Here is a 26,945-nt window from a genome sequence, read left to right as displayed (position 1 = left end):
CACTATGCTTCTTACTGTGAGGTAAAACAGGTCAGATAAAAACGTAGAGCCTGTGTGTGTATGCATAGACACACAGTGTATATATTTATATACATATATCTGAATATATATATATATATTCAGATAAGTTGTATTATATAACATGGCATATATGCATATATTCAGCAGGCTTTTAAGAATGGAATGAGGAGAGCCCTCAGGAAATGTAGGAAATAGGATGACTTTAAATAATTTCAACAGTGTGTCTACAGGAGTCAGTGACACACACACCATAGTTAATTCACATCTTATTTTTGTTAAAAAAAAAAAAATAGCCTGCTCTCTGAGTGCGATCTTTATTCGACATACGTGTGTGCCGTGCATGTTCTTTCTAAGTGGGCTAGTTTTGTTCTCATGCCATGGGAGCAGGTGGCATGAAGCTGTTTTGATGAGGTTAAAAGGCTCCTCCCCTCTTTCCCCAAGCAGCAGCCCGAAGTACGTCAGCAGTAATTGTGTGCCTGGCTCGGCTGTGCAGGGAGGGTGGAGGCAACACTGATATCAAATAAGGGTGTCAAACTGAGAGCTCGATGTTCCATTTAAGTTGTTGCTCATTTTCATTAGCCATGCCAGAGGTGAAAAGCTTATCACTTAAACACCCTCTGTAGTAAGAACATTTATTTTTGATGCATTTCTATTTTTCTTCTCCGTAAAGATTGAATTAGTGTTGTAGTGGATATAAATGAAGGGGTTTCTTTATCCTCTTTTCATTTTATTATTTACTAATCAGACTTCAGTTCAGATAGATAAAAGAGAGAGGTTCTGTTGCCTAGATGTGAGGCTTTTAATGAGGATGGGAGGCCCCAGGGAGGCAAAATCCGAAGTAGAACGATGCTGCTTTCGGGTTTCTTGTCATTTCTTCAGTTCCTTCTTCTCCTGTTTGCAATGGGCCTAGTGAGCAGGAACTATCCAAGGTGCTAGAACGCTGGCAGCTTTGCCGTTCAATGCAGACGGATTGCAGAAACAGAGAAGAAAGATTACTGCTTATTTCAGAAGGTAGGTTCTTTGTTTCAGAATCCCTGATTAATCAGCAGCAGCATCAACAGACTAAGGCAGCTGGAGAGGAGAGAGAGAAGCAGGAAGGGAGGGAGTCAGGGGCAGGGAGGGAGGGAGGGGAAAGAGAGAGAGAATGGGAGAGAGAGAGCTGGTTGTCACGGGGGAGGGACGATGCCACAAGCTAGGCTGCTCCAAACCTTCTGTATGTAAGTAGCAATGAGAAAGAGCATCTTTTTGGCTGAAAGGAGACATTTAGAGAGGATGCTTCTGATTTTTTGTTTTCATTTATTTTTGTCTTCACAGAATATAATCAAATGAGGCACCTTAGCCAGCCTGGGTGATTGCTTCGAGTCTTGTAATCATCTGTGTAGCAAAGTGGGTAAAATCATTCAATTTCTTTCCTGCTGGACCTGGAAGGAGAGGGGCTGTGTATTCATCCCCACCCATTAGCTATGCCCTCTTTTCTCTGAATGTCGATTTAAGGAAACAAGCACCTGTCTTCTGCCACCGTATCTTCCTAGCAAACTTTAAAGGCCATTTTATCTGATAGGAAGAACATCAAGAATGCTCTGATCTCTAGTGATGAAGAATCTGGGAATGGACACTTTTCCCATCCAGATACAATGCACTTTAATTGAAGAAAAACTGAGCTGAACTACGAGTCTATTTCTTATGGTGCTGGATTACTCCTACAGAACTGCCCTGAGATCAACCGCGAGAGAGGGCTCTGACAGACACAAGTCACCTTCTGATTATTGCACTTAGCTCTCCCTGGAGACTTAAATTTTGGTATGTATCTCATTTTTCAGATTCTCTAAGCATGCTAATTGAATCCAGCACTAAATAGATCAAACAATCTGGTTATGAAATGGAATGGATTTTATCTGGGGATACTTAATGCTGAAGTTTGCATGTCTTATTAGGTGGAACAGAAATAAAGCCACAGCGAAGGTATCCAAGCCTTTAATAAGCCTCAGGCTATTTTGTACCCTCTTACCCACTTAGTTACATTACCACGGAAATGGTTAAACTAGATTTTCATTGGTAAAATAAGCCATGTTAAATTATTAAAAGCATTGAAAATATTTTTCAGGGTATTAATTGGCATTCACGTTGTACATGCTAGCTATTTATCTGCTATTCCATACCATAAATATTTTACAACAGTCTCTCAGCACATTTGTGTCAGCCTAATTTTGCATTCTCAAAAAGAAAAAAAAAAATCTTACCCCCCCAAAAAAAACCCAACTATCAGACATACACTGAAACTGCTTATTCTTAACTGAGTAGACATAAACCTCTTTGAGAAACATGTATTTTAATATCACTCAGTATCAGGAAGATTTCCTTAGTCTCATCACAACAAATATTTCTGTAGAACTTTAAGTAGACTTGTTTTACTTGGGACACGCAATTGTTTTGTTGGGGTTTCTCCATTTTAATTTTTCCAAGAACCAGAAATATTTTAAATACAAGAAATGTGGTTTTCCCTAGCTGGAAGAACTATTACATGAAATAATGTTGTTCTTTCTCATTAGGAAATCCTAAAGTTGTTTTGGTACCATAGAACTGTATTTTTTTTAAACGTAGCCCCAAAATAAGGGAATCCAGTGTAAGAAGTTACACAATGTAGTTTTAGTCATTTTAACATGCAAGAATTTATAACCAAGTAGTATGAAATAATGACTGTAGAGCAAGAGTGAAAATTAACTCCTCTCCTAATTCTTCACATGTTAAATAATGCTCCAACTTGTTTTCTATATTGTCAATTGGTAAACAGATTAATACAAGAATATGTGAGCCACAAATAGTAAAATTATTTTATTTCTCTGTGGAAATTGCAACATATGTTTGCCAACTCAGCAAAGAAGGGGACTCTGAAGGACATTGACAGTTCAGGAAATCAGTGAAAACAGACCTGAGAGAAAATACTACAACTTCACAAGGAACTATTGAGAAGCCTAAGGACTTGAGGCATTTGCAAAGTTTAGAAAGAGAAGTGCAAAAATCCTAGAGACAAGAAGGTTGCCTATTGTTACAAAAAAAAAAAAAAAAAGTTGTACACTCTCAATTCAATTAGATGGTTTCCACTGTAGCTCCAGTCAGCAATTTATCTTACTGACTATATCTACTTTGCAAATACTGCCTTGTAAGCATCTGGAAGCCTTTGGCCAAAGGCTCAGAAAAGTACCCCAGCCATTGACACTTTTTGTGAGTCCCTGATATTACTGGAAATGAGCTATCTCTTTAGACCATACGCAAATAGTACCATGACAACCTGGAAGTTGGGGGCCGGTGTCCGACTTACGATGCCACTCCATTAACATAATCTATGACCATTTTACCCATTTTGGGAAGGGAGAGAGTGGAGAAAAACTCACGACAAAGTAGTCTGCTTTCTGAGAAAAAAGCAATCAGCATCTTTGTAGTCACTTCAACAAGCTCTCGTGGTTTTAACTCTAACATTTCCCATTTTGGGCAGAACAGCTGCATTTTGATGAAAGTGAGAATAAGAAAATGAGTGTGACCATTTGTGGGGTTGTGAGGGTAGGATTTTAAGTATAATCAAAGTGAAATGATAAGATTTATTTTTGACACATTATCAGAAAACCAATTTTGACATGGTTTACACAGGTTACAAAAGATAACCAGGCAATCTTGTCTGTTGATTTGATCCTATGTGAAGTCAGCACATTTTAGAAATTTATTTGCATACATATTTTACATATGTATATGAAGCCTGATTATTTAAATACTTATATTTTCACAATGTGTTTTCAAATTGGTCTGAGTACATGCAGAAAATGTAAGAGATCTTTTTCCTTCTCCTGAACAACAACAAGATAGTTAAAATTGCCTTGGGAAGCTTATCTGGATGAGTTGATTCTGCTGGACAAAATAGAATTCTCTATCTTGGAGAAGATGCAATGACTGGAGTGGGAGGGAAAATCAAATTTTAATAGCTCAAATTCTAATAACTTCCTCACACTGTTGAGACAGGTGTGGTGTGGAACCGTTAGAAATAACTAAGGGGGGGAGGGCCTGGAAAACTTGCCCATATGTAAATAAAATGAAATATATAAATGTGAAATGAAGGCAAAATGCCTAGTCTTTCTACCAGGAAATTTATTCCCTTGTATGTATTTTGTTTTTCCCAGTCAAAATAAACAGAATAATAATAATAATACAAGATTAACATTACATTATTCTAGCTATAACCTTATTTTATGGGGTTAACTGTGACCTAAAATTTAAGAAGCTTCTTAACTTCCAGAATTGGGGAGCAGTTCTCTCCCAAACAGTTGTTTTGTCTTCCTCTGTCACTCAGTAGATACGGAAAATATCTGGATTAATGGAGTTTTCACAACTTTAAATCTTGGAAAACCAAAGTTTCAGATAGAGAACAGTTCCATTTCAAGAATTCTGAATAAACAGTTTGAGAAGAGATAAAAGAATGGGCCCTCACAAGGGCCAGTGGGCTAATCCATTCAGATGATACTGATATACTAGAACCCCCCTTTTGGTAAATGGCGGCCAGTGATCCATCAGAAGGCTCTGTCTGATAAGTCCGTGTGCACACCCACCTGAGCCAGTCCTTGTGCAGCCAGAGTGACTGATGTCACAATGCATGACATTACACTAAAAGAGAACTTTGTTCTGAATTTTAAGAAAAGATAAATACTTTAACATGTCTAAGAAGATGGCATGCTTAATTTTTATCTGACCCTTTCTGTGTGTCTTTTCTTCAACAACAGTCTGTAATTAATTGAATACCTTTTATTCTATGGAGAACCCAATCTTGACAGCAGTTAGTGCCACATTAAATATCTTCTGGTAAATTGAGGCAACAAAAAATTGATTCCTTAATTTACAAGGTAAATCTACATAAATGTGTATTCTCAGTTAAAGTTTTTGCATACACTTAATTCTCAAAAATGTGCTCCAATTTTTTTTTTTTTTTTTTTTTTTGGGCTTTAACATTGAAAGTCATGTAGTGTCTCATGTTCTTGGGTTCCTTGGATGCAAGTAGTGGCTACAGAAAGAGAAAAAAAGGAAGTGGATTTTTATGTTTCTGTGGATTCCATTTGGATACCTTTGTATATGTAATAAATAATTTTATTTCAGTAAAAACATTGTAAAGAAATGTAATGCTATTTTCAGCTCTAGGCTCAGCATAGGTAAGGTACAGTGATGGTTTCACACAAAAGAAAATAAAGACATGGTTAATTCAATACAAAGTTAAATGCTTAGTGTTTTAAACATGGACCTCAATCTCACCAGTGTAAATTGGTGCATCTTAGCTGAGTAGAGTGAAATTTTAGGAAGTGTCACAATATTACAAAAAATAGTCTCTGTGAAGGGTGTGGTCTACAGGAAATAAGTAACAAGAGTGAAAGAATAAGATAAAGATGAGCAATTAACTATCCAGTTGTGTTGAAGCCAACATCTGTAGCTTTTATTAGAATGGCAATGATTTTAAATGCAGTAATCCAAAAATCAAACAAAAGGAGGGTTTTATGAATGCACAATACAGCAGTAGAAGAAAGGCATAAAGTGAAGACGTGAAGCTATCTGATTTGTACGGGGATTCTGATCGCAGTCATTTAAGTGCTTTCCCAGGACAGTCCTAACAGATTTTCAATATGAGCCACAACTTCCAAGAAAAAGAACACACATATAAATCTTGTACTATTTGAGTCCATGCCATGCATTCTTATGAAAACCTATCTACCTTGTAGATGAAGACCAAAGATGTCAGCTGTCAACCAATGCTCTAGGGGGGGCTAAATTGTCTAATTTGTTAGGAGCAAAATGGCTGCAGACACACACTAATTCAAATAAAGGGGATAACCGGAGAAATGCAAAAGCAAAAGCTCCCTTCAACTTCACTCAGTTTGTTGTCACAAATGTACATGTAATCATTTGAGGTCTAATAAGAATCTCTTACTTACTACGGTAGGACTAAAGATGATACCTAAAGGAGAAGGGCTCTTTTGCTCCTTAACTATGGACTTCCTAAGATGCCAACATTAGGAATTAGGTGCTCAAGACAAGCCTTTACAAAATACTTGCATACAAGCTTGTTATTCAAGGGCCAGAAATGAACTTGATTTAATATCCAGCAGTCAAAACGAAGCCAAGTTTTTAATGGTATAGAGCGTACCTTATTCAATATCTATCTTAGCCATAACTATAAATTTCTGAAAGACAGATTTATGATCATACCTGACTGTGAGTTCTCACTACATTGAAATTGTAGCAGTCGTAATAAGATGGACACTTCACATCAAGTTCACTTTTCTTTAGTGAGGCCTCACTTCCTTTGGGGAGGAGTGAATGAATGAATGAATCAGTTCATTCAGAGTTCAGTTGGCTGAGAAACATTCTTTGGCTTGGAAGGGTAGAGTCTGAGTGTTTGAGCTTCATGGTTCTTATGTGCCAATTCCCTTATTTTCTAGGTGTAGAAAATGGGGCAGAATGGATAAGTGATCTGTCTGCATGCATTTGGTTAGAGGGCAAGTCTATGAATGCCTTCCATGCCTCCATTTGTACATCTGTGACTAAGAACATTGAACTGCACTAAACATTCTATTCACTTCTGTTCCAAAGTAAAAAATGTGTTTACCAAGGAGTGATTACTAAACTTAATCTTGGCCACGGTTAAGAATTGTGAAAAGTATCTAATGATTATGCTCACATTTCTTGAATATGAATTTTCTAACTGAACTTCCAACAGTGTAAGGAGGTAATTATTATTCCAACCACCATCATGAAAACATAGAAACTAAAGCTTAGAGGTATTCATTAAATTGCACAAAGTCAGAGACCTAGGGATCCTTTCATTGGGATTTTCAGGCCGTACCGCCCAAGTTCTCAGCCATGCTCTTCAGGACTGCCTATGCGCCCTGTGCCCTGCCCCCCATTACAAACTACCTTTTACACATGGACAAGAGAGCAGAAAAGTGTGATGCTTAAGCATCGGTAGGGTCCAAGTTCATTGTTTATGTTTATTTTTGAAGGCTAGATATAATTGTTGAAAAATGTTCTTTGTTCATCCTTAGAAATGGTGACCATAAATCATGATGAACTAATGAAAGCCACGACTGCCACCTGGATCAGTCCCCTTGTCACACTGCATTGAAATTTTTTATTTATCGTGTTTATACACTGCAATGTGATTGTCTAGAAGGACACAATTTTGCCTTATCAGTGCCTTGTTCATAATAGCTGCTTAAGAAATACTTGAATAAGGGTGCCTGGGTGGCTCAGTCAGTTGAACATCTGCCTTCGGGTCAGGTCATGATCCCAACATCCTAGGATCAAGTCCCACATCAGGCTCCCTGCTCAGTGAGGAGTCTGCTTCTCCCTCTGCCTCTGCCGCTCCCCCTGCTTGTGTTCTTTGTCTCCCTCAAATAAATAAATAAAATCTTTAAAAAAAAGAAATAAATACTTGAATAAATGAACAATCGTAGAATCAAATCCTTCCCTAGAACTAGATGGCAAGCATGCTTGCATTCATCCAATTTCATTATCTGGAAGTTTTACTAGATTTTATGGTTGATTTTTATCCCTTAAATTTTCATCTCAACTTTTAAAAAAATCTTATAGTACAACTTTCCATAGTATAAATATTTTATGATATTATTGTTTAATATTGTCTTGGAATAAACACAACTTAAACTCCAACCAACATGAAAGACCACTTAGAGAGGTAATTAATTTTCAGAAGTACCCAATTAACCCTGTTAATATTTGGAATATATAAACTGTATAAAGAATATTTGGTGTCATTTGGATGGGAGGAAAATTTAAGAGAAGAAACACAAATTTTGGGGTAATGCCTTTCCCAATGGGATATATACAGTTTTGCTCAAGGGCAAAGGGGGAGTGCTCTTCTTCCACCCTGAGGCATTATCTCTGGAATCCTTGTAATACTGACTTGGCTTGCTTAACTATGGTAGAATTAACTGCCATAAAATTATACAGATCTTTTTTTATCCAGGCACATCTAGTGCTGAAGTCCTTGGTGGAAATGAATTCTCAATAATGGTAATGCTTCAGCTTTCTGAGAATCATGTTCCTATATTTTTTTTTCCCTGAAAATTGCAGTCATTTGTTGCAATAATTTCTTATTTCTATGTATGTCCACCACTTGAGCATCTAAACTCATGGACTGATATTACAATATAATTCCATTATACGAGGTAGTCGGAATTAAAAGATCATTTCATTTGCCAGCCCATTATGGCTTAAAACCAAACCAAACATAATAAAGCTTAACATAACAAAAAAATCAAGAGTCAACAAACAACTCATATCCTCTAGTTTCAACAACTTCTTACAGATTGGAGAATAAATCTTTAAATTCAGAGTCGGCCTCAAATAACATATGAATGACTGGCAGTTGAAATGCTAACAAACTCTGATAAGAAGTAAAGTTTCCATAGCTACCATCCAGGTATGGAACATGATTATACTCGTAAAAAAATCAAAATGAAAATGATTTATAGTGGCAAAAATGAAAGCCTGGGGCGTCTACTTTAGATAGTTGGGCTGATATTTTAAAAGTGTCTTTCTGGGCCGTTTAAAGAAAATAAAAGATGTAACTGTAATTTATAATTTTAAATGGCCAACTTTTTTTCTTGTTAATTGATTTTGCTTTTGATTTTTCAATCTGACTCAATTATACCAGTTTCCTATACAACAGTGAAGATGCAATTGAGGACAGTAACCCTTATTAAGCTAGAAGGGTAAAATACTTATCTTGTATGCAATTAATTAATTAAACTCCAGTTCTATTTTTGATTGATTAAAGCACCATTTCTCTATCCCCTGCCTTCATTGATTTCCATGATTCATTGGCTACTTCTACTTCAAGGCATCCTGATTTTCATAGCCTGCTGGTTATCCATCACCCATCTATCTATACACATACACATTTGATGTTAGCATTGCTGCCAATCTTCTACCTGTACTTTTATTATGATAATATTAGCTAACATTATTATATGCGTATTATTGTTAAACTCTATGCTAAACTCCTTATAGCATCGCCTCTCTAAATCATTACATCAGCAAGAGGTAGAAGCTATTATTTCCATCATTTTGTAGATGAGCGGAATAAGTATTGGTTGAAAGTCCTATGTTTTGTTTTTGTTCTGATTTGATTTTGGTTTTTCATTAATCCATTCTATGGTATGGGTTTTTAAACCTTCATGTAGCAGTGAAAATTGTAGTTGTCACTCCTCGAATTACCAGACCGGTGAGGATTAATGTGATCTTGGTGACCTATGATATTTGAGTCATAGTAGGAAGACATAATGGAGCACATTTTGGAAAATAATGTTGGGTCAAAAGGGATTATTTCCAAAACAAATTATATTAGAAATGTGTATTCCCTTGATTACTGCTTATATTTTGCACAAATGATTTAGGTTTGTAGATCTTAATTTAAAATTATAAGGAAAACATACACAATAAGAAAGTTCATTCCAAATAATTATATCATTTTATTTCAAATTGAGCAAAGAAGTCTTTATGGCAATTAAAATAAATGAAGCTTGGATCTGATATATCTTATTGATATAAGAACACAGTTTTAGGAACGAAATCATGACGCTAAATGCATCAACCAAACATTGATGTTGGCATCCTGTATTTGTATGCTCACAGTGCGGGAGATTTGGCTTTTGATGTGCTAATTTTGTTGGTTTGAGGGAGTGTTTTCTACTTGGGCAACATTCATTTAATATTTACTTCAAATACTCTTGATGTTCTGTGGTTTCTAATGAGACATTTTCTCCACATAGATTCTACCATAATCATTGGAGCTTTGGGCTGATGAGATATTAGGGTGAATAAACAGCACCTTGTTTCTTGTCTTCACCTTGATAAAGGTAAAACGTGTTCTCATCCTACAGGAAGTGTTCCTTTTTACATGATACCCTCCAAGATGATGAGTTCTAATCCTGAGGAAGACCCTTTGGACACATTTCTCCAATATATTGAGGATATGGGGATGAAGGCCTACGATGGCTTGGTTATTCAGAATGCATCAGACATTGCTCGAGAGAATGACCGCTTGAGAAATGAAACCAACCTGGCCTACTTGAAGGAGAAGAATGAAAAACGCCGAAGACAAGAAGAAGCAATAAAACGGTAAGTATAAATATAAGTATTCTGAGTCTTGCGTACACAAGGAAATCGGTGAGTTCTGCAAAGGTTGTGATGTTGTCGCCCGGTCAGGGAGGGTGTTTACCCCAGCTAGGCTTGATGAGACAAAGTGAAATGGGCACCTCAACTGTAACAGAAACACAATTCATCCGACTCACAGGACTCTCAACTTAGCTAACGAAAGTTATTTACTGTTGTGCTGTGCATATGGAAGTACAGCCGGGAGTGGGAAAGAATTCAGTTTTCTTTAATAAAATCTCATACCAAACAACCTCTTGATAAAAGCCCAAGGGAACACATAAACACTTTCATAGTCAATGTTTGAGAAAAACCCCACCTTATTTAATGGTCTTTGTTTATAGTTCTTACTTTGTAATAGTTCATCTTCTTCCTAGAATATAAAAACACTCATCGATAATTAGAATTATATGAGCCTCTGAAGGCAAGGGGAACCCTCACCGTGTGCTCTCTGTGCAGAGGTTTATGACTATTACATATCTTGTCTGGTACCAAGTGCCCCAGGTTTGTTGAAATGAAATGACTTTTATACCACAACGCTTACAGCTACAAGCAAATAAGTGCCAGATTACAGCTTCCAAATTGAGACTACATTTCCCAGGGCACTGAAACCCAAAGAAGGAAATACATCTTTGATTTTCAATGTCATAGTATTTCCGGCGTGTGTATGTGTGTGTATGTGTGTGTGCACAATAGGGGTACAGGTAGAGGCATATTGTGTTATACAAAGTCTTGTTTCTTCAATAAGGTCTATTTACTAAGTGCAAAGATTCAGAATTTAGAAAATTAATCCATATCAATTAACTGGATACTGAATAATATTAGTTAAGCTATTTTGATGGTAGATTTTTCATCTAATCTGACATTAGTACTTTGCTTACTCTCTGGGAACATTATGATATTAAGGAAATTATTATTTTAAGATGAATTATTTATTCTTAAATGAAACTAGAAAAGGATGTACTACTTTAATTGTTTCATGGTAAATAACTTTATTTGAGAGGTTTGGGAAAGACAGAGAATTGGAAACCAAGAAAAGAAATGTTACAGAGGATTATTTTGAAAGAGTGTAATCTTTTTATTTTGGACCATTAAAATGGAAATCCATGCATTACCAGGTATAAAAATGTTTGCGAAATTATATACTTGATAAATGTTGTCACAATTACATATATTTAAGTCAATATGTTGTTGGGGACTATGTAATTTTTTCTTTCTGCTCCAATTTTAGTTGGTATCACAGATTCCCTTCTAGGGCACACTAAATGTCCTTTCTTCAGGACAATTTTTCCCCCTGGGAATTAATTCTGATGGATTTCTGTGTGTATGTGAGCATTTTGTTTTTATGGGAATGAGTTTTCTAAAATCCATAACAAAAAAAGGATAACCCACCTGTCTTCCAAACAGCTTCATCTCTAAAGTGAAAGTTTTCCTGATCTTGGGATTAAAACTCAATCATTCATTCTTTTCTTTAACCTTAAATATAGAATTATTTGCAGAAGTTTCATTAGATTTTACAGAGAACTAAAGAGTGCTTATCACTGTACTGATAACTTCTGTGTTTCATCAACAGTCTTCAGAAGGGTTCTATCTAAAGATATTAAGACAGTGGGCTTATCTCCAAATTGAATTCTGACTCCACCCTGAAAAAAGGATCAGGCAGAGAGACTTAATCCTGGTCATAAGGAATGACACTGATCCGGGTGAGAGAAATAGGGCACCTAACACCTGAGGTCAAGATGATTCAAGGCCACTGGCAAACAGTGCTTGCGATATGCACCATGGCTGCTGATGTCCAAACTACAGTGTAAGTTTCATGAGAAGAGTGATCCTATTTTTCTATATGGTTCCTCCAACAGGATCTAAAGCAGATCTATTGTTCAATAAACATTTGCTGTTAAATGTATTAATTGATTGGAGAATACATCTTAAATTTTTGCTAAGTGCCAAGCAATGTTCAAGACCTTGATGAGACAGCAACGAACAGAACAAAGTTTCTGATACAAGGAAGCTGCATTCTGAGGGAAGAGTGAAGAGGAGACAACACTAAACATGATAATATATAAATATATATAACAGGTGGTAAAGCCAAGTTTGGTAAAGGAGATAAAAACAGAGCTCAGGCAAGGCCCCTTAAATGATGTTCGAGACATTGGAAAAGTGCTGCCAAAAATGTGGGGTGTGTGGCTATTGGCAGGAAGAGAATTCTGGGCAGAGGGAATAGCAAGTTCGATGTGTTCCAGGGAGAGGACAAGGTGTCACACAGTGACCAAGGCAAGAATTGGGGGGATGTAAGTCTAGACTGGTAGAAGACCACCAGATAATGCAGAACTTTATAAGCTTTTGTGTTTTATTCTGAAGGAGAAAATAAAATTCACTGAAGATTTTTGAGCAAAAGTGCGACCTGCTTTTACTGAACAATTTACCAGGGTTACTCTTGCTTCTGTGTTGAATAGATAGATGGGCATGGCTAAATACAAGAAGTCCAGAGAGAAAGCTTTTGCAGTAATTCAGGCGAGAGGTGATGGTGGCTTGGACTAGGGTGGTAATAGTAAAGGTGGCATAAAATGATCAAATTATGGGCACCATCAAAATTTTCTAATTGATGAGATGTAGGAGTTGAGTAGGAGAAAAAAAATGAAGATGACTTTCAACTTTGTTTTGTTGTTGTTTTGTGTGCATGTGTGCGTGTGTGTGTGTGTTTTGTCATTTGCCTGAAACACCAGAAGAATGATGTTTTCATTTAATGAAATGGCAAAGACTAGAAGAGAAGAGGTTTAAGTTAACTGTTAAAGGAATAAAAGCTCAGCTTTGGTATCTGAATTTTGTGAGCACTTTTGGATATCCAAGTGGAGGATGCTGGATAGAGAGTTGGATCCGGGATTTATGGTAAGATCAAAGCTAGATGCAATACGTGCCCTCCTTACTACCCATCACCGGTCTATCCCATTCCTCCACCCCCTGCACTGGGTGTTATACACAACTAATGAATCATCAAGCCTTACATCGGAAACCGGGGATGTACTGTATGGTGACTAACATAATATAATAAAAAATCATTAAAAAAAAAAAGATCAAAGCTAGAGATACAAATATGAGGGTCAGTGTCGCCTGGGTGGCTCAGTCGTTAAGCGTCTGCCTTCGGCTCAGGGCATGATCCCGGCGTTCTGGGATTGAGCCCCACGTCAGGCTCCTCTGCTGGAAGCCTGCTTCTTCCTCTCCCACTCCCCCTGCTTGTGTTCCCTCTCTCACTGGCTGTCTCTTGCTCTGTCAAATAAATAAATAAAATCTTTAAAAAAAAAATGAGGGTCATCATAATCTGTAGATTTCAAGGCATGAGGCTAGTTGAATATATTTAGAATCTACAATTAGAGAGGTTTGGGAGAAGCACCCTTGATGGTTCCCTGGGGCACCAGACTGCTTACATGATAGGAACAGAAGAGTCCAGGAAGAATAGCCATGAGAGAGGGGGAAAACCATGAAGGAAGGTGATGTCTCAGAGTGAAGTGAGAAAAGTGATTAAAGAAGATTGGTGTTACGGATGGATCAGCTATATTGAAACCTGAGAATTGACGCCTCTTACCACATTGGTGTTATTGACAAGAACAGTTTTGGTGAAGGGCTAGAGACAAAACCCAGTGAGACTGTATTCATGAGAGAGTGGGAAGAAAGGAAATGAAGCAAAATATAGAGAACTATTTTGAGGGCTTTGAGGCTAAAGAAATTGAAAAATATGGAGAGTAGCTGTAGTGGAAAGTGGGGTGTTTGGTACTTTGTTTTTCTATATTTTTTTCCTTTAAGAAGAGAGAAAACTAGCTTATTGAAAATGTTGATATGAATGATTACAATAGAAAGGGAAATGTTAATGGCTTAGGAGCAAAAAGGAAAAATCACTGTGATTATGGACTTGAGTAGGCAGGAAGGGTTGGGATCTAAGACGTCTTAGGAAAAAGCATAGACTGCTCAGCCATCGTAGGAGAAAAGATGGTCCAGTGTATGGATGGCTGAATGAGCATGAATGAATGATTAACCCTGCAGACGAGGTCCTGAACCTGGTTCATCACAACCCAAACACCATTGTGTTACTGCTTCCTTAGCTGTTCATGTGATAGGATTTGAAGATGCGGTATGTGTCTCTCTATTGGTGACTCTACACATTCTTTCCCATGCCCACTCCTCCAAATATTTTTCTGGAATCCTAATTTAAAGTGTAAATAAATATCTTTGGAAAGGACAAAATACTAGCAAAACCTCCTAAATTATTGAGACGTCTAGATGTCTTTCTTTTCCAAAAACATGGCCCATGTACCTGAGGACATAGAGGTCTCTGGATATTGTTCAGGGGGCAGGGTTTGAGACAGAAATGTCTCAAAGGGCCAAAAATGCGATGATAAGACAGGAGGAGGGGCCCAAAGATCTCTCATGACTCTGTGCCAGGGCTGGCTGCGGATATCTTGTTATCTCCTCTCAGTGTCCACTGTAATATCCAAATTCAACTTTATTTTGTTTGTATGGTGACTGGTATTTTGGGATTCTGACAATTGAAAACATAATGATCTTTTATTTCCTTCTCATAGTACATTTTTGGAATTACTTCAATTTTCTTACTAAAAAATATATTTTGAATATTTTTGAAAATCCCCTAGCAAGATTCTGGTCATGCAAGCATTTTGGGGTTTCAGGGCTGGCAACAGAAGCAGAACACTCACATCTAAATTTAACACATATTTTAATATTTTTAACATGTAATTTATGTCCTATTGTAAATAAAATCTACATGACACTAATGAACATAGCTTAAACAATTAAAATTCTTTAACATGTCTGCTGAATGCCTTCTTAAATATATGCCATGATTTAATATATGGGATATAAATGCTGAAAATCTAAAGATGGGGCATGTTTGACCTTGAAAAGGCATTGATGATAATTCTCTGTGAAATATGCCAGTTGCAATTTCAGAAATGTGCAGACTGCCAAGGATTGCTTAAAAAATGGAAATAGGATTTCATATGATTGACCTTCTGGATCACATATGTGCCGAAATGCCTTTTGTGCTGAAGCTGGGAGGCTTAAAACACTGAGCTCTCAGAAAAAGAAGATCCTCATCACTTTCTCAGTGTTGTAAGTCATTTTAGGCTTTCTGAGTCCAATTCCTTATTTTTAAACTAACTTGAGCCCCCTGTCACTCCTAACTTTCTGGTATCTTCACTTCCATTTCTCAAATGGGATTTTACTGAAAAGGCTTGTTGTGGTAAAATTCTAAATAAATAAAAAAAGTGATCCCTTAGTGCTTTTTTTTTTTTTTTTAACAGCCCCAAATAACATTTGATTAGAAAGAATGGGAGAGAAAGACCGAAAGGAGAAAAGTTAATGGAGAATGAAAAAATTATTTCAGTAGCTCATCGTTTCTGCTATTTTAAATCCTAATGGTTTTGTGCAGGCACTGTTAAATGAGATTTACTTTTTTTAAAAAGCCTGTAAGAAAACAAATGCTCAAAACCTATAGCTTCCAACAAGTGTGCTTACTTGAGGTGGGTTACAAAACCCTAGTTTGCCATGTGTGGGGGTGAAAAGTGATGTCTAAGGAACAGGGATGACGGGAATGTTGAACCACTAATACAGCATAGGACCAGACATTAAGAAGGAGGCAACTGACCAAAGAGAACAGAATCTGGCCACAGCCAAGTTCTAAAGGCAGTGCCTGTGTGCACCTGTGAACATAAGGCCAGTGTTGGAAGTTCACTATGTATAGGTAAAGCCTCCTTTAGGATTCACTGAGGAGGAGTGGTGATCAAAAGAGCATCTGGTATACCAAGACCCCATTGGGGTTTGAGGCTTCCTTTCAAGTGAATTTTTCTCTCTGGATTCTGGAACTTGTCCCGACACTGTCTCCTTTTACTATTAGCCACAGAATTTTGAAAACAATATAGGCAACATCCCTTCAATAAAAAGCAACAAGAAAATATGTTTCCAGTACATGTTTTTCCAAGTATGTTTTCTATTATCCAACCGGGTTGGATTTTTTTCCCCCTAATGAAACAAATGTTACATTAGTGAAATTCTCCCAAACATTGCATGTCTGGAAGACAGCTCTCCGCTAGAGCAAAGTGGTTCTGTCACAAAGGACTACTTAGGCTGATTAGGAACATCTCTGTTCCCTGTGGATGCCCTCAAGGGATCTATATGAGGTTATATTTCCTCTTTAAAAGTGACAGTCAGAAATGGAATTAGATTACTTACAGCTCCTTTAAAAAAATACATGCAATTGCATATTAGTATGTGTACTTGGGAGCTATTTATATTTGAAGGTTTCAGTATTTCTGTTAGTCAAAGAGAAACAAAGGACCACTAAATATACTTTAGACCATGGAGGGGAAAAAAATAAAAATAAAGAAAGTATTTGCTTTTCTTTTTCTAAAACATTGCTACCTAAAAAGCAAATGGTTCTAATACCAGGGTTTCGAATTCTTTAATATTTAAAATGTTTAGCCAAGACATAATTACACAGAGAACTCTTATTAGAGAAATGTTAACAGTTACATAAATCCTCTCTAGATAGTTATGGCTTCTGAAATCATACTCATGATTTGTGGCAAGACTACCTGGAAAGAGAGAGCATTTGCTGGCTCTATTTTCATGAGTGATCTATCTATTCAGGTGCTGTATGAATACCTACTTTGGTCATGAATAGATAATCTCATTGGGTTTGTTTTAATTGGAGACATGTAGAAAAATGAAATACCGTCTTTGTATATCAAAACAGTTGCTGAAGCACCATTGTTCAGGTGAATTGAGGACAGTTAAATGAACCAGGGTTCAGAAACATAACTGTGTCAACTTTTAAAAATAATTTACAGCTAGTCTTAAAATATTTAGAAATACTCCACAGCTAGTACAGAAATACTCTACAATTAGCGAAAGCTCCTGTGCTTAGAGCCTAGGAAACAAACTCAAAAAGCCCTCAGCCATAATCCTATCTAGAATGAAATTCAAATCTGCAGCATGTCAGGGTCTTGCTGGACTGAATCAGCTGATCTGATCTGATGTGAGTTTCTGACCTAATTTTGCTGTAGGACTCAGTGCTCAGGCAGAGAAAACAAGGTTAATGTGTTGATAAGGGGGTGAGATTAAACAGCAGACAGTATCTTAATAACCCTCTCTAATTTCGGCTTTCTCTTGCGTTTGTGATTAATTCCAATCACTTTTGTATTAATCATTCCAGAGGACCTCAAGCTGTTTTGCTTGTTTTTACGTTAAAATTATGCATCCAGATTTTTTTTCAAAGATAAACAAGATATCCAGATATTGGAGTAATTTTGGTTAAACACCAAATGTATGGGAGATTTTTATTCATAGAATCATACAGTTAGAAGACAGAATTCAATAATTCACCTTGTCCGTCTCTCACTGGCTGCTCTTTATTGAGCCAGAAGCCAAATCTACAAGGCGGATCCTAAATAAATTGATTTATTGAAAGTGTTCCACGTTGGTTTTTTTTTTTTTTTTTCAGTGCTGGTGGGGAAAGCTAATATTAATGAGCATATATCCAGGGATACCACTTATGGTCATTACCATTAACTTTCCCCACTTAGCCTAAGGACACCACATTGGTCCATTCTGGCCCTTGTGCCTGTTCACTTTGCAAATCAAGGTGGTGTCTGTCCTTCTGGCCTGCCATTTTCGGGAAGGGTCACCACAGTCCTAATATGATTAATACAAACGTTAGTAGCATTCATCTATTTACAATTTAGGCTGCATTTATATTTGTAATGAAGACGATTTTAAGTTTTTCATTCAGTCACCTGCCGAGACGGATTAGAAGCCACAGAAGGAAGACCCCTTTATGGCTCATTTAAGATAAGTCTCCTTTTCCTCCTCACCTAGCTTCTTGGGAGCTATTTATACTTGTGGTTGTTTCAACTTGAATTAGATTCTGGACCTAGCCCTGACTTTAGATTTTAAGAATCTCAGTATCTGTTCCATATCTGAAATAAATAGACAGATGTTGGCAAGAGGAGGGGCTTTCAGAACATAACCCCATATGGGCCAGTCAGTCAGCATGAGGATTAAGCTCTTCTAATGCTGAGGAAACTGCAGCAAAGAGTAGACCTTCCAAACTTTGAATCCTATGGCCACCTGAATGAAAAGACACCCTTTGGAAAATCTCAGGTAATCTTTCTTTTAGAAGTACTGTTAAATATTTAGGGATGGTTATAGATTAATTAGGCAATAGCTTTCAGCCCAGGGCTGTTTTTTATACTTTTCTGGCTCTCGGATGATAGTCTCAATCTTTAACTAAACATGGTCTTTGTAAGATGTTCAAAAACCCAGAGAAGGGAAAGGAATTATTATAGAGCAAGGCTATGAGTCGGAGGATTTTTTAGCTACTAAAAATGCAATATGGCTTAGAGAACATGTCTAATGTAGCAAATGAAACTGCGAGAGACCGAGCATACTAATGAAATAGCTCCAAGGCTCTGTCCAACTTTGATTCAGCCTGAAAAACACATCTTCATTATAAATTTATAGGTTACCTTGAAATTAATTTTAATCATGAATCGATAGAAGGAAAATCAAGACCCCCTCCCAAAATGGATCTTTGCCCCAAACACATGTCTCTAGTTAAAAGTTTTTCTCAATGACACTCATATTTGGAAATACGTGACAAAATATTCATGTCCATTCTAGAATATGAATATAACCATCCTGCCAGGAAGCTGAGGGAAAAAAAAAAAGCAAACCTTTTTTTTTTTTTTAAGAAAAGCACTTTCAATAAGATATACAAGGAAGATGCTTTAAAAATAAAAAGACCAGCATTTAAAATCCATTATTTTAATTAGTAAATTGCATTTTAGTCTTTGATTTGAGGCTAAGTATACCACGCAGCATAACGTGATGGTTGAATAAGAAATGAGGTTGTTCAGCAATGAAGAGCATTGCTGAGATGTCTTAATTTCCTATTAGGCTGATGTTTATGTGTGTTGCTGAGCTATTTTGTTTCCATTCGAAATTTTTCCGTACGCATTTATTGAACATCTATTTCACGGCAGGCATTGTTCTAGGTGCTTGGGATAAAGCAGCAAAGTAGTAAAAATGTTCGCCTTTGTGGGATTTACAATCTCGTGGCGGTGGAATGGGGGAGACAGACAATAAGCGAGTAAAGTATAGAGTAAGTTAAAATGTGATGAGTTCTACGAAGAAGAGTAAATCAGAGCATTGGAGGTCAGGGGTCTGGGGAGAAGGCAATTTTACACAGACTGGTCAGGGAAAGGCTCACAGAGCATGTCACATTTGAGGGAAAAAGCTGTGCTCCAGAATGAGGAACCATCCAGAGAAGATGTCCTAGGTGGGAGCCTTTCTGGCACGTTGGAGGAACAGACCGGAGGTGAGTGTGACAAGAACCGGCCAGTGAGGTCCGAAGGAACAGGGTTGGGTCTCGACGGGACGTGGAGGTTACTGTCAGAGCTCTGGCTTTCACTCAAATGAGGTGAGATGAGAAATCACAGTGTTTCGAGAGGAAGAATGCCCTCTCCGGCTTCCATAATTAAAGGGAGAGTCGTGCCGGCGGCTATGTGGAGAGGTGAGGGCAGAGGCCGGAGCATCAGTTGGGAGACTATAAAAACAAGTATGAGGAGGCAAGACGTTGGTGTGGACCAGAGTCCACGGGCAGCGGGAGATGTGGCGGAATTCCAGATACGCTGTGAAGGTAGAGTTGACGATTTGGTGACAAATTCCACGTGGGGTTGAAATCGAGGCAAAAACATGCCATTCCCATTAACTAGGATAGAAGGAGAGCAGACAAAGGGTTTTGGTAAGAAAGATTTTGGACGTACTAAGTTTGATGTGTTTATTAGGCTTCTAATGATTTGTTGATATTTGTAAGAATTAATGTTTCCTTTTTGATAATTTGTAGGTGAGAGATTGCATAATTTTATAGAAGTTTGAAATACTTTTATAAAACTCTGGAAGTTATACACACAAACATTTAAGTTTGAGGGCAGATTTTCTTTCTTTTTTTTTTTTTAAAGTGTTTATTCAGAGGAGACCAAGCATTGTAGATTAACCACAGCGAGGGAGCAATTGCCTGGAGATCTCTCCATTGTGTGGAGTTAGTGGAGTTCGTGATCCACACTCCCAGACACTTTCCAGTTTAGGGCGGAGATAACAGCCCTGGTCCTATAATCTAAGAAGCGAGATAAAAGGCAGGTAGGTGTAGACCTGCCGAGTACGTGATCATTTTGAAGAGAAAAAAATGCTCCGAGGATGGGTTGATTCAGTGATTAGCATTGGTAATATCTACTTACGACCTTTTTACAATGACGGAGACATAGATAATTAGTTTGTTAATTGATGCACATTACGCACTTGTTCTGTTCCTGGGTATGACAATAAACCAGTAGATGATTATCCCATTGTAAAAAGACAATTTGGAGTAACACTGTGTGTGTGTTGGAGGGTGGGGTATAGGGGAACATAACCAAGTAGTGGCAAAACCCTAGGACACAGACAAAGGTGGGATGAGTAATTTTCTTTCCCAGCTTTAGTGAGACCCATGAAAAAGTCCCTTAATTCTTAAGGTTAAGTTTATTCATTTGGTAATTAGAAATAACAGTATTCACTTCCTTGCATTGTTCAGAGACAAAAAGATACAATACACATGAAGCGACTAGTGGAGGAGCCAACACTCCTGCTTAGTTGCTGCTTAGAATTAACTGCTATTATTGTTAGAATTAGTATTATTATTACTATTACTGCTTTTACTGTCATCATTATCACCTTTATCTTCATCACATAATGTGGTTGTATTAATAATGACATATGGCATCATGTTCAAAGAGGTTCTACCTCCGTTTAGGGTAGAAACCAACACAGGGAAAGAAACAAGCTTGTTAGCTTTGAGCATTTGCAAATGACAAGTGTACCAGGGCCCCCAAATGTGAATTTCCTACTTCATCATTCTGTTTCATCTTCTTGATGTGCACATATTTTTGTTCATTCTCCTGCAATTGTTAAAGTTATGTGAGGGTCGAAAGGATTTTGGCATACAAATAGATTAAAAAGGTTGCAATAACTGGTAATTTTAGTTTTAATTATTAAATTGGTTTCTAAGAGCAGAGAAACTGTCCCCTGTGCATACTAGATTTTGAAACATTTGTAAATCAAATTGCATGAAACTCACTTGGTGTGCTGACAATGGATTTCCCTAGGGCATAGTAAATAAACTGGTATAGCATGTTATTTTTTAAATGTAATTCACTAATGAATTTCCAGATATTTTCAGAGAACTACCCTCAAAGTTTTTCCTTTTGACGAAGGAGCTACATTTTTACTCTTCCCATGGAAATGCATACTTTCTATGAAGCTGACATAACTTTTAGGTTAAAGGTAAACGGAAAAAGAAATAATGAATCATGAAGATAAAATGACAACTACTTGATGTCAACAAGAGCTACATTCTAAATTTTGTTGTTGTTGTTCTTTTTGTTGTTGTTTAAGAAAAATGCTCTGCGATTTGATTTCTCCTCTGGAGAGCAATGTTACTTTCAACACTGCATGTAAATGTTGCTAAAAGGTTTCAGCTTCTTACTGGTTTGAGGATTCTGGGGAAGGTTAGCCCAACAATAGCACTTAACTGCCCTATGCACGGAGAAAGAGCTCTTCTTTCTTGCTAGTTGATGCAGTAATTGTAACTCCGATCTCTCCAGCTCTTTTTGAAAAGAACCAGGATTGCATGGAGAAACTTGAGCCTTTAAGAATTTTCCTACAGTGATTCTTGACCCCTGGGGTGCTTGTTGTTACATTGTCACATAGAATTTTTAAAATGCCTGTTCTAATACACAGCTGAAGTAGTATTTGTTTTGGGGAGAAATGACAAACAGGACTGAAAATGACTTGTCAAACAAGTTATTTTATAGATAATTTTTTAAGGAAATGTTTTTCCAGCAGCTGGTATTTTATTTTATTTTGGAAAGAGATGTCATTTTGTGGTTAACAAAAAAAAAACAGTAATGGAGAAATTTTTTAAAAAAAAGTCATGGGGAGATATCCTTATAGTGATCAGGGTACCTATAAAGTCTTCTCTCAGGAGAAAGGGGATGGCTTCCTTTTTTATCCTCCTTCCGTACCAGGTATGAAATTATATAGCAGGGAAAGGTTGATCATGGGGAGATTAGAATCTGAAATAATTTACCCTTAGTTTGCCTCTAAAGTGTTTTAGGAAAAACTCATTGCAATTAATGTAATTTATTCTCTTCTGCTTACTAGCTTGTGGATAATGAAACAAAGGTTTAAGAAAGATGAGTTGCTTGGGACTTTTCTCTGAATTTTTATTGAGCCGTTTGAACCCCAAAACCTCAGCAGCTCCCAACCCTCAGCAGATCAATACAAATATCATATCTTATTTAGGAAGAAATTCCATGTGCTTTAACACCCCCGTTAGTGCAGATGCATTCATTTCTAGAAATCAGTTTTTTGAAATATCAAGTTTTATTCTCAGATTCTTTTTTTTTTTTTTTTCGGTACAATTTTCTTTTTATTTCTTCTTAGCAACTTCTTAGGATTTCAATTTATTTCCTTAGTTCCTATGCTTTATAATACATTTCAACTCTAATCTGGTTTGCATATGTGTATGTGTGTGTACCTTGTTCAGTTTGTGCACAATTCTTTAAGAAGCCTGGGTATTTCAAATAAAAGCAGAGAGGAGAAACACAGTTTCAAAACATGGTACATGGTTCAACAGATTAAGTGGAATAAAGAGAGGTGGGGGAGGGGCAGAAAATGACTGCCCAGTAAAAGCCTTTTTAGCAAATCATGCTGAATCTCATTAATAAAGAATACGTCCACTAAAGCTGTACAATCAATCTGCCATGTGCATTAGTGATGTCTAGTCCAATTCAGGTAGATAAATTGTTCCCTAAGTGTTGGTCGGCTGCCACTCAAATCACAATACCAATAATACATGCCATGCTGAATTTCTCCTGACTCACGACGAATTTTTTTCACAGGATTAGACTAGACTGAACAGGTGAAGGAGAAGAATGATGTCTGTTTGAATGAACACCACCACCTACAGCAAAAAAGAACAGATAACCAGAGAGATAAGCAATAGACAACTACACTGCGAACCCATTTACCAAAAATAAACCTGCAGGGAATAATCCAACTAAACCCCATTGCCAAAAGTGTCAACTAAAAATACAGCCGGAAAAGGATAGTCAATACAGGGTCTGCAAAGTCATATGAGGGCATTACTGTAGCACAGAGATCTCCATCATGGGAAAACAGGCACAAGACAAGGAGGATAAAAGGGAAGGGAAAATGGAGTAACTAAATACCTCCATGAATATTTTAATTACAGCATCTTAGTCTGGGTTCCACCCATGAAGAATTCTATTTAATGATAGCTACCATGACTAATATCCTTCCACATGGTTTGCTATCAGAAGCCTTCATTGTTATCAACAGAGATTTTTTAAAGGCACAATATAATAAGTCCTTGTGAGGTTCTTTGATTTGAGTCGACACAATAATTATTCTGAAGAAGTCCATTGACTTCGTATACAGCCTGAAAATAAAAGCACCTGCTTTTGAACCTATAGTGAAAAGGAAAGCATTCTACCACTTCTTACGAGATTAAAAGTCTCCAAGGAGATACCGTGCATGGAAGGGAGCATTTTGAAACGAGGTGGAAATCCTAAGCCTGTGCTGTTGTATGATTGCATTAAAGTGGAGGAATGAAAGATTAGGATGGTATTGGGTTTTAAGGAGGAATGCTGCTTGTGGATTTGTCGTTAATGGTGTGACCCTATCTGCCCAAGCCTTTCCATTTCAATGTGACTTAGAATTCTAAAAGGAAGTCAGCTTCCACAGTCCCCCGTGTAAGTTGCCTTCAGCAAAGAACCTCTATCTTTAATTTAACACAATTGGCAATCTTGGTTTGAGGCAGACTGTGATTTAGTTAACATGAAAACAGAATGACCTCTGTCACCCCAGAGTTGAATGAGAAACTCAGTTCAGGTTTGATGGCATGTGTGAGCTCTTGGAAGGTAAGCTGGGGAAAAAACCGAAATGGCCTCAGTGAACATGTGGAGGACTGGAAAAGCCCCTCATATCATGGCCTGATTTTCTCCTAGACAAATGTATGCATGTTTATGTTTTAATGATGTGCTTTCATAATGTATGCATGTTGTATGACGTCAGTAACAGGTGAAACTCCATTTTAATGAACGGGTTCAAGACGATCTACCTGATGCAATAAAACTATTTCCATGTGCCAACTAGCAGGATTTGTTAGTTGCTTTCGAAAGCATGCCTGGGAGGGTGGAGTGTAGAGAGAAAAAGAGAATCTTAAGCAGTTTCCATGTCCACTGAAGGCGAGAGCCAGGGCTTGATCTCACAACCCTGAGATCATGACCGGAGCCGAAGTCAAGAGTGGGATACTTAACCAACTGAGCCACCCAGGCATCCCTGTTAGTTCCTGATAAGGATGCAATGTGTTCTGCAATGTAGTCATACAAGAAATAGTATGGAGTAAATTCACCTGCTACTTTCAACACCTTGAGCAGTCAAATTCATGCATTTAAGATCAGAACTTTTATATCTCAAAATCAACATTTTGTTCCATTTTTGTTTGCATTCATGTCTGAACTTTGGAGAAAAAGACAGTTTCCTTCGCCCTTTCAAATTCATTAGGATAGACTGAAGAAATGGACTAAGGAAATGTTACTTTGTATTAAAAATGATAGGGAGACAATGAATTAATTAAAGTTTTCATCAAATTTTTTTTCTTCTCAAGAATAAGTACTTCAGATTAATCAAACATCCCATTTGTACACTTTCCCTAAATGTTCTCAGCCTCAATTTGTATTATTCAAACCCTAATTATAATTTCTGGGGAAAGCAAATAACTACATAAATAACCCAACCCACACTCATATAGGCTGTAGGAAGAGTCTTCTGTTGTACATGGCTTATAAATTAGAATAAGAAGTTTTAAAATTTTTGAGTAATGACCTTTGAGACCTAGAGTTATGCTTGCCTGGTATTTTATTAGAAACATAGAATAAATATAAAATGAGGCAAAAAAGAGAAAATTATAATTTGAGGGAATTCTATAGCCCTCAGGTTTGACTTTCATAGTTTAGGCAGGTAAATATAAATAATTACATTGACTACCAATGCACTGATGATATTTATACTGCATATATTTAAATGTGGTCAAGTCAGGACTGGGCCTTCCTAAAACCAAAGCATTATATAGAAATAAATTAGATATAAAGTAAGGACAAAAATGAAAAGGAAGCTTAGAGGTCAGGAAAATTTTAGCCAGGTCCCTGAAATGCCAGACTTTGTTTCCTTCTTCTTTAGTCTCTCAAACTATAAGTGAGTTTGCAAAATGCTTAGGAGTCATCATTGAAAGAGTCCTCCAGTTTTTAATAAAGTAAGCCAAAAACAATTGGAAGCTATTTCCAGTACACGAAAAGCTGCATGTCTAAACTGGCACTTAATTGCTACAGTAATATTGCTTCTCTAGAAACCACACTTTTGACAACTTCAACAACAGAAATCGATTTTTTCAGGGAGAAAACTTTCATAAAAAGGAGACAGAAACATATGAGGCGCCTGGCAAGTTCATGTCAATGTAGTGGCCACGTTCCCTCCCACTATGGAGTCAATGAAGCACAACCATAACACAGCCAGAGAAGGAAGGAGCAGGTGCACTCCTACCAACGCATGTCTGCCAAACGGTTTATTTCAAACTAGTCAGTTTGGCATATCAGCATTTTTACTTTTATTTTAGTTGTTTTCTTGTCTGCGAATATGTGTGCATGTGAAGGTGTGTGCTTCATCTACCGATGCTTCGATGGATTACACGCAGAGCATTTCTCATCAGGAATTTATCCAACAAGTAAGGGCACTTTGGTTATTAAATTGAGGTCTCATGTTAGAGGCCATTAAGCAAATTATTTGGTGCATTCTGCTTTAGAAGGCAAGGGCACAAGTGCAGTATTTTATAACTGGTTAATTTCATGCTGCAATTAAATTCTTGACACACAGTTGGAATGGCAAACTTAAAATGAAGGGGAAAATTAAATTAAATTAAAGAGCGTTTCTATTGTCAAATTTCTGTTAAAAAGAGTTCTTTCTGATACATTTAAGAATCTGCATCTTCTGCCCTGTGGTAGGATGGAAACTACCTGTTACGTAGAGAATAATCTGAGTGGAACTAAGTGTTTGGGTTTTAGGTTTTTTTCTTTTTCTCTTTCTTTCTTTCTTTCTTTCTTTCTTTCTTTCTTTCTTTCTTTCTTTCTTTCTTTCTTTCTTCCTTTTTAGATTTTATACAACTAGTAGGAGTTGTGTTACAATCTATTTTAGCAGACACCTTCATGAAGGCAATTTTTGATAATAAAATTGGACTAAGTCAATATACATGCTTTATAAATGTCTAATTTTCAGTTGATGCCTAGATTAAGAGAAAGTGGAATTATCTGTGTGTGTGTGAGAGAGAGAGGGAGGGAGGGAGAGAGATGGCGAGAAGAACATTGAAATACAAACTCAAGTTTATATTCATTACAATGGGAAACATAACAGATAAAGAAAAAGAGAGGTAGTTTGTCAAGAATAAATTCTTGATAATTAAAATCAAAAGAAAATTGTAATGTCTTCTGGAAAATTAGTTCCGTATTATACTTATCTCTTGGGGTTTTTCTTTTCATTTT

The 26,945-nt window shown here is 37.0% G+C and overlaps 1 protein-coding gene across 1 annotated transcript in view; it reads left to right on the top strand.

Annotated features, from left to right (window-relative positions):
* Positions 1–9,914: 9,914 nt before the first annotated feature.
* NYAP2 (neuronal tyrosine-phosphorylated phosphoinositide-3-kinase adaptor 2) overlaps positions 9,915–26,945 on the top strand; it is a 238,560-nt gene continuing 221,529 nt past the window's right edge. Inside the window, exon 1 of the mRNA XM_040639802.1 lies at positions 9,915–10,191. Coding sequence (XP_040495736.1) covers positions 9,971–10,191 — 221 coding nt within the window. The 5' untranslated portion in view covers positions 9,915–9,970. The remainder of the gene's footprint in view (positions 10,192–26,945) is intronic.

This window comes from Ursus maritimus, unplaced genomic scaffold (assembly GCF_017311325.1).
Source record: "Ursus maritimus isolate PB19 unplaced genomic scaffold, ASM1731132v1 scaffold_1, whole genome shotgun sequence".
Classification (NCBI taxonomy): domain Eukaryota; kingdom Metazoa; phylum Chordata; class Mammalia; order Carnivora; family Ursidae; genus Ursus; species Ursus maritimus.
The sequence above is the reverse complement of the archived record's forward strand: the minus strand, read 5'-3'. Positions and strand labels throughout refer to the sequence as shown.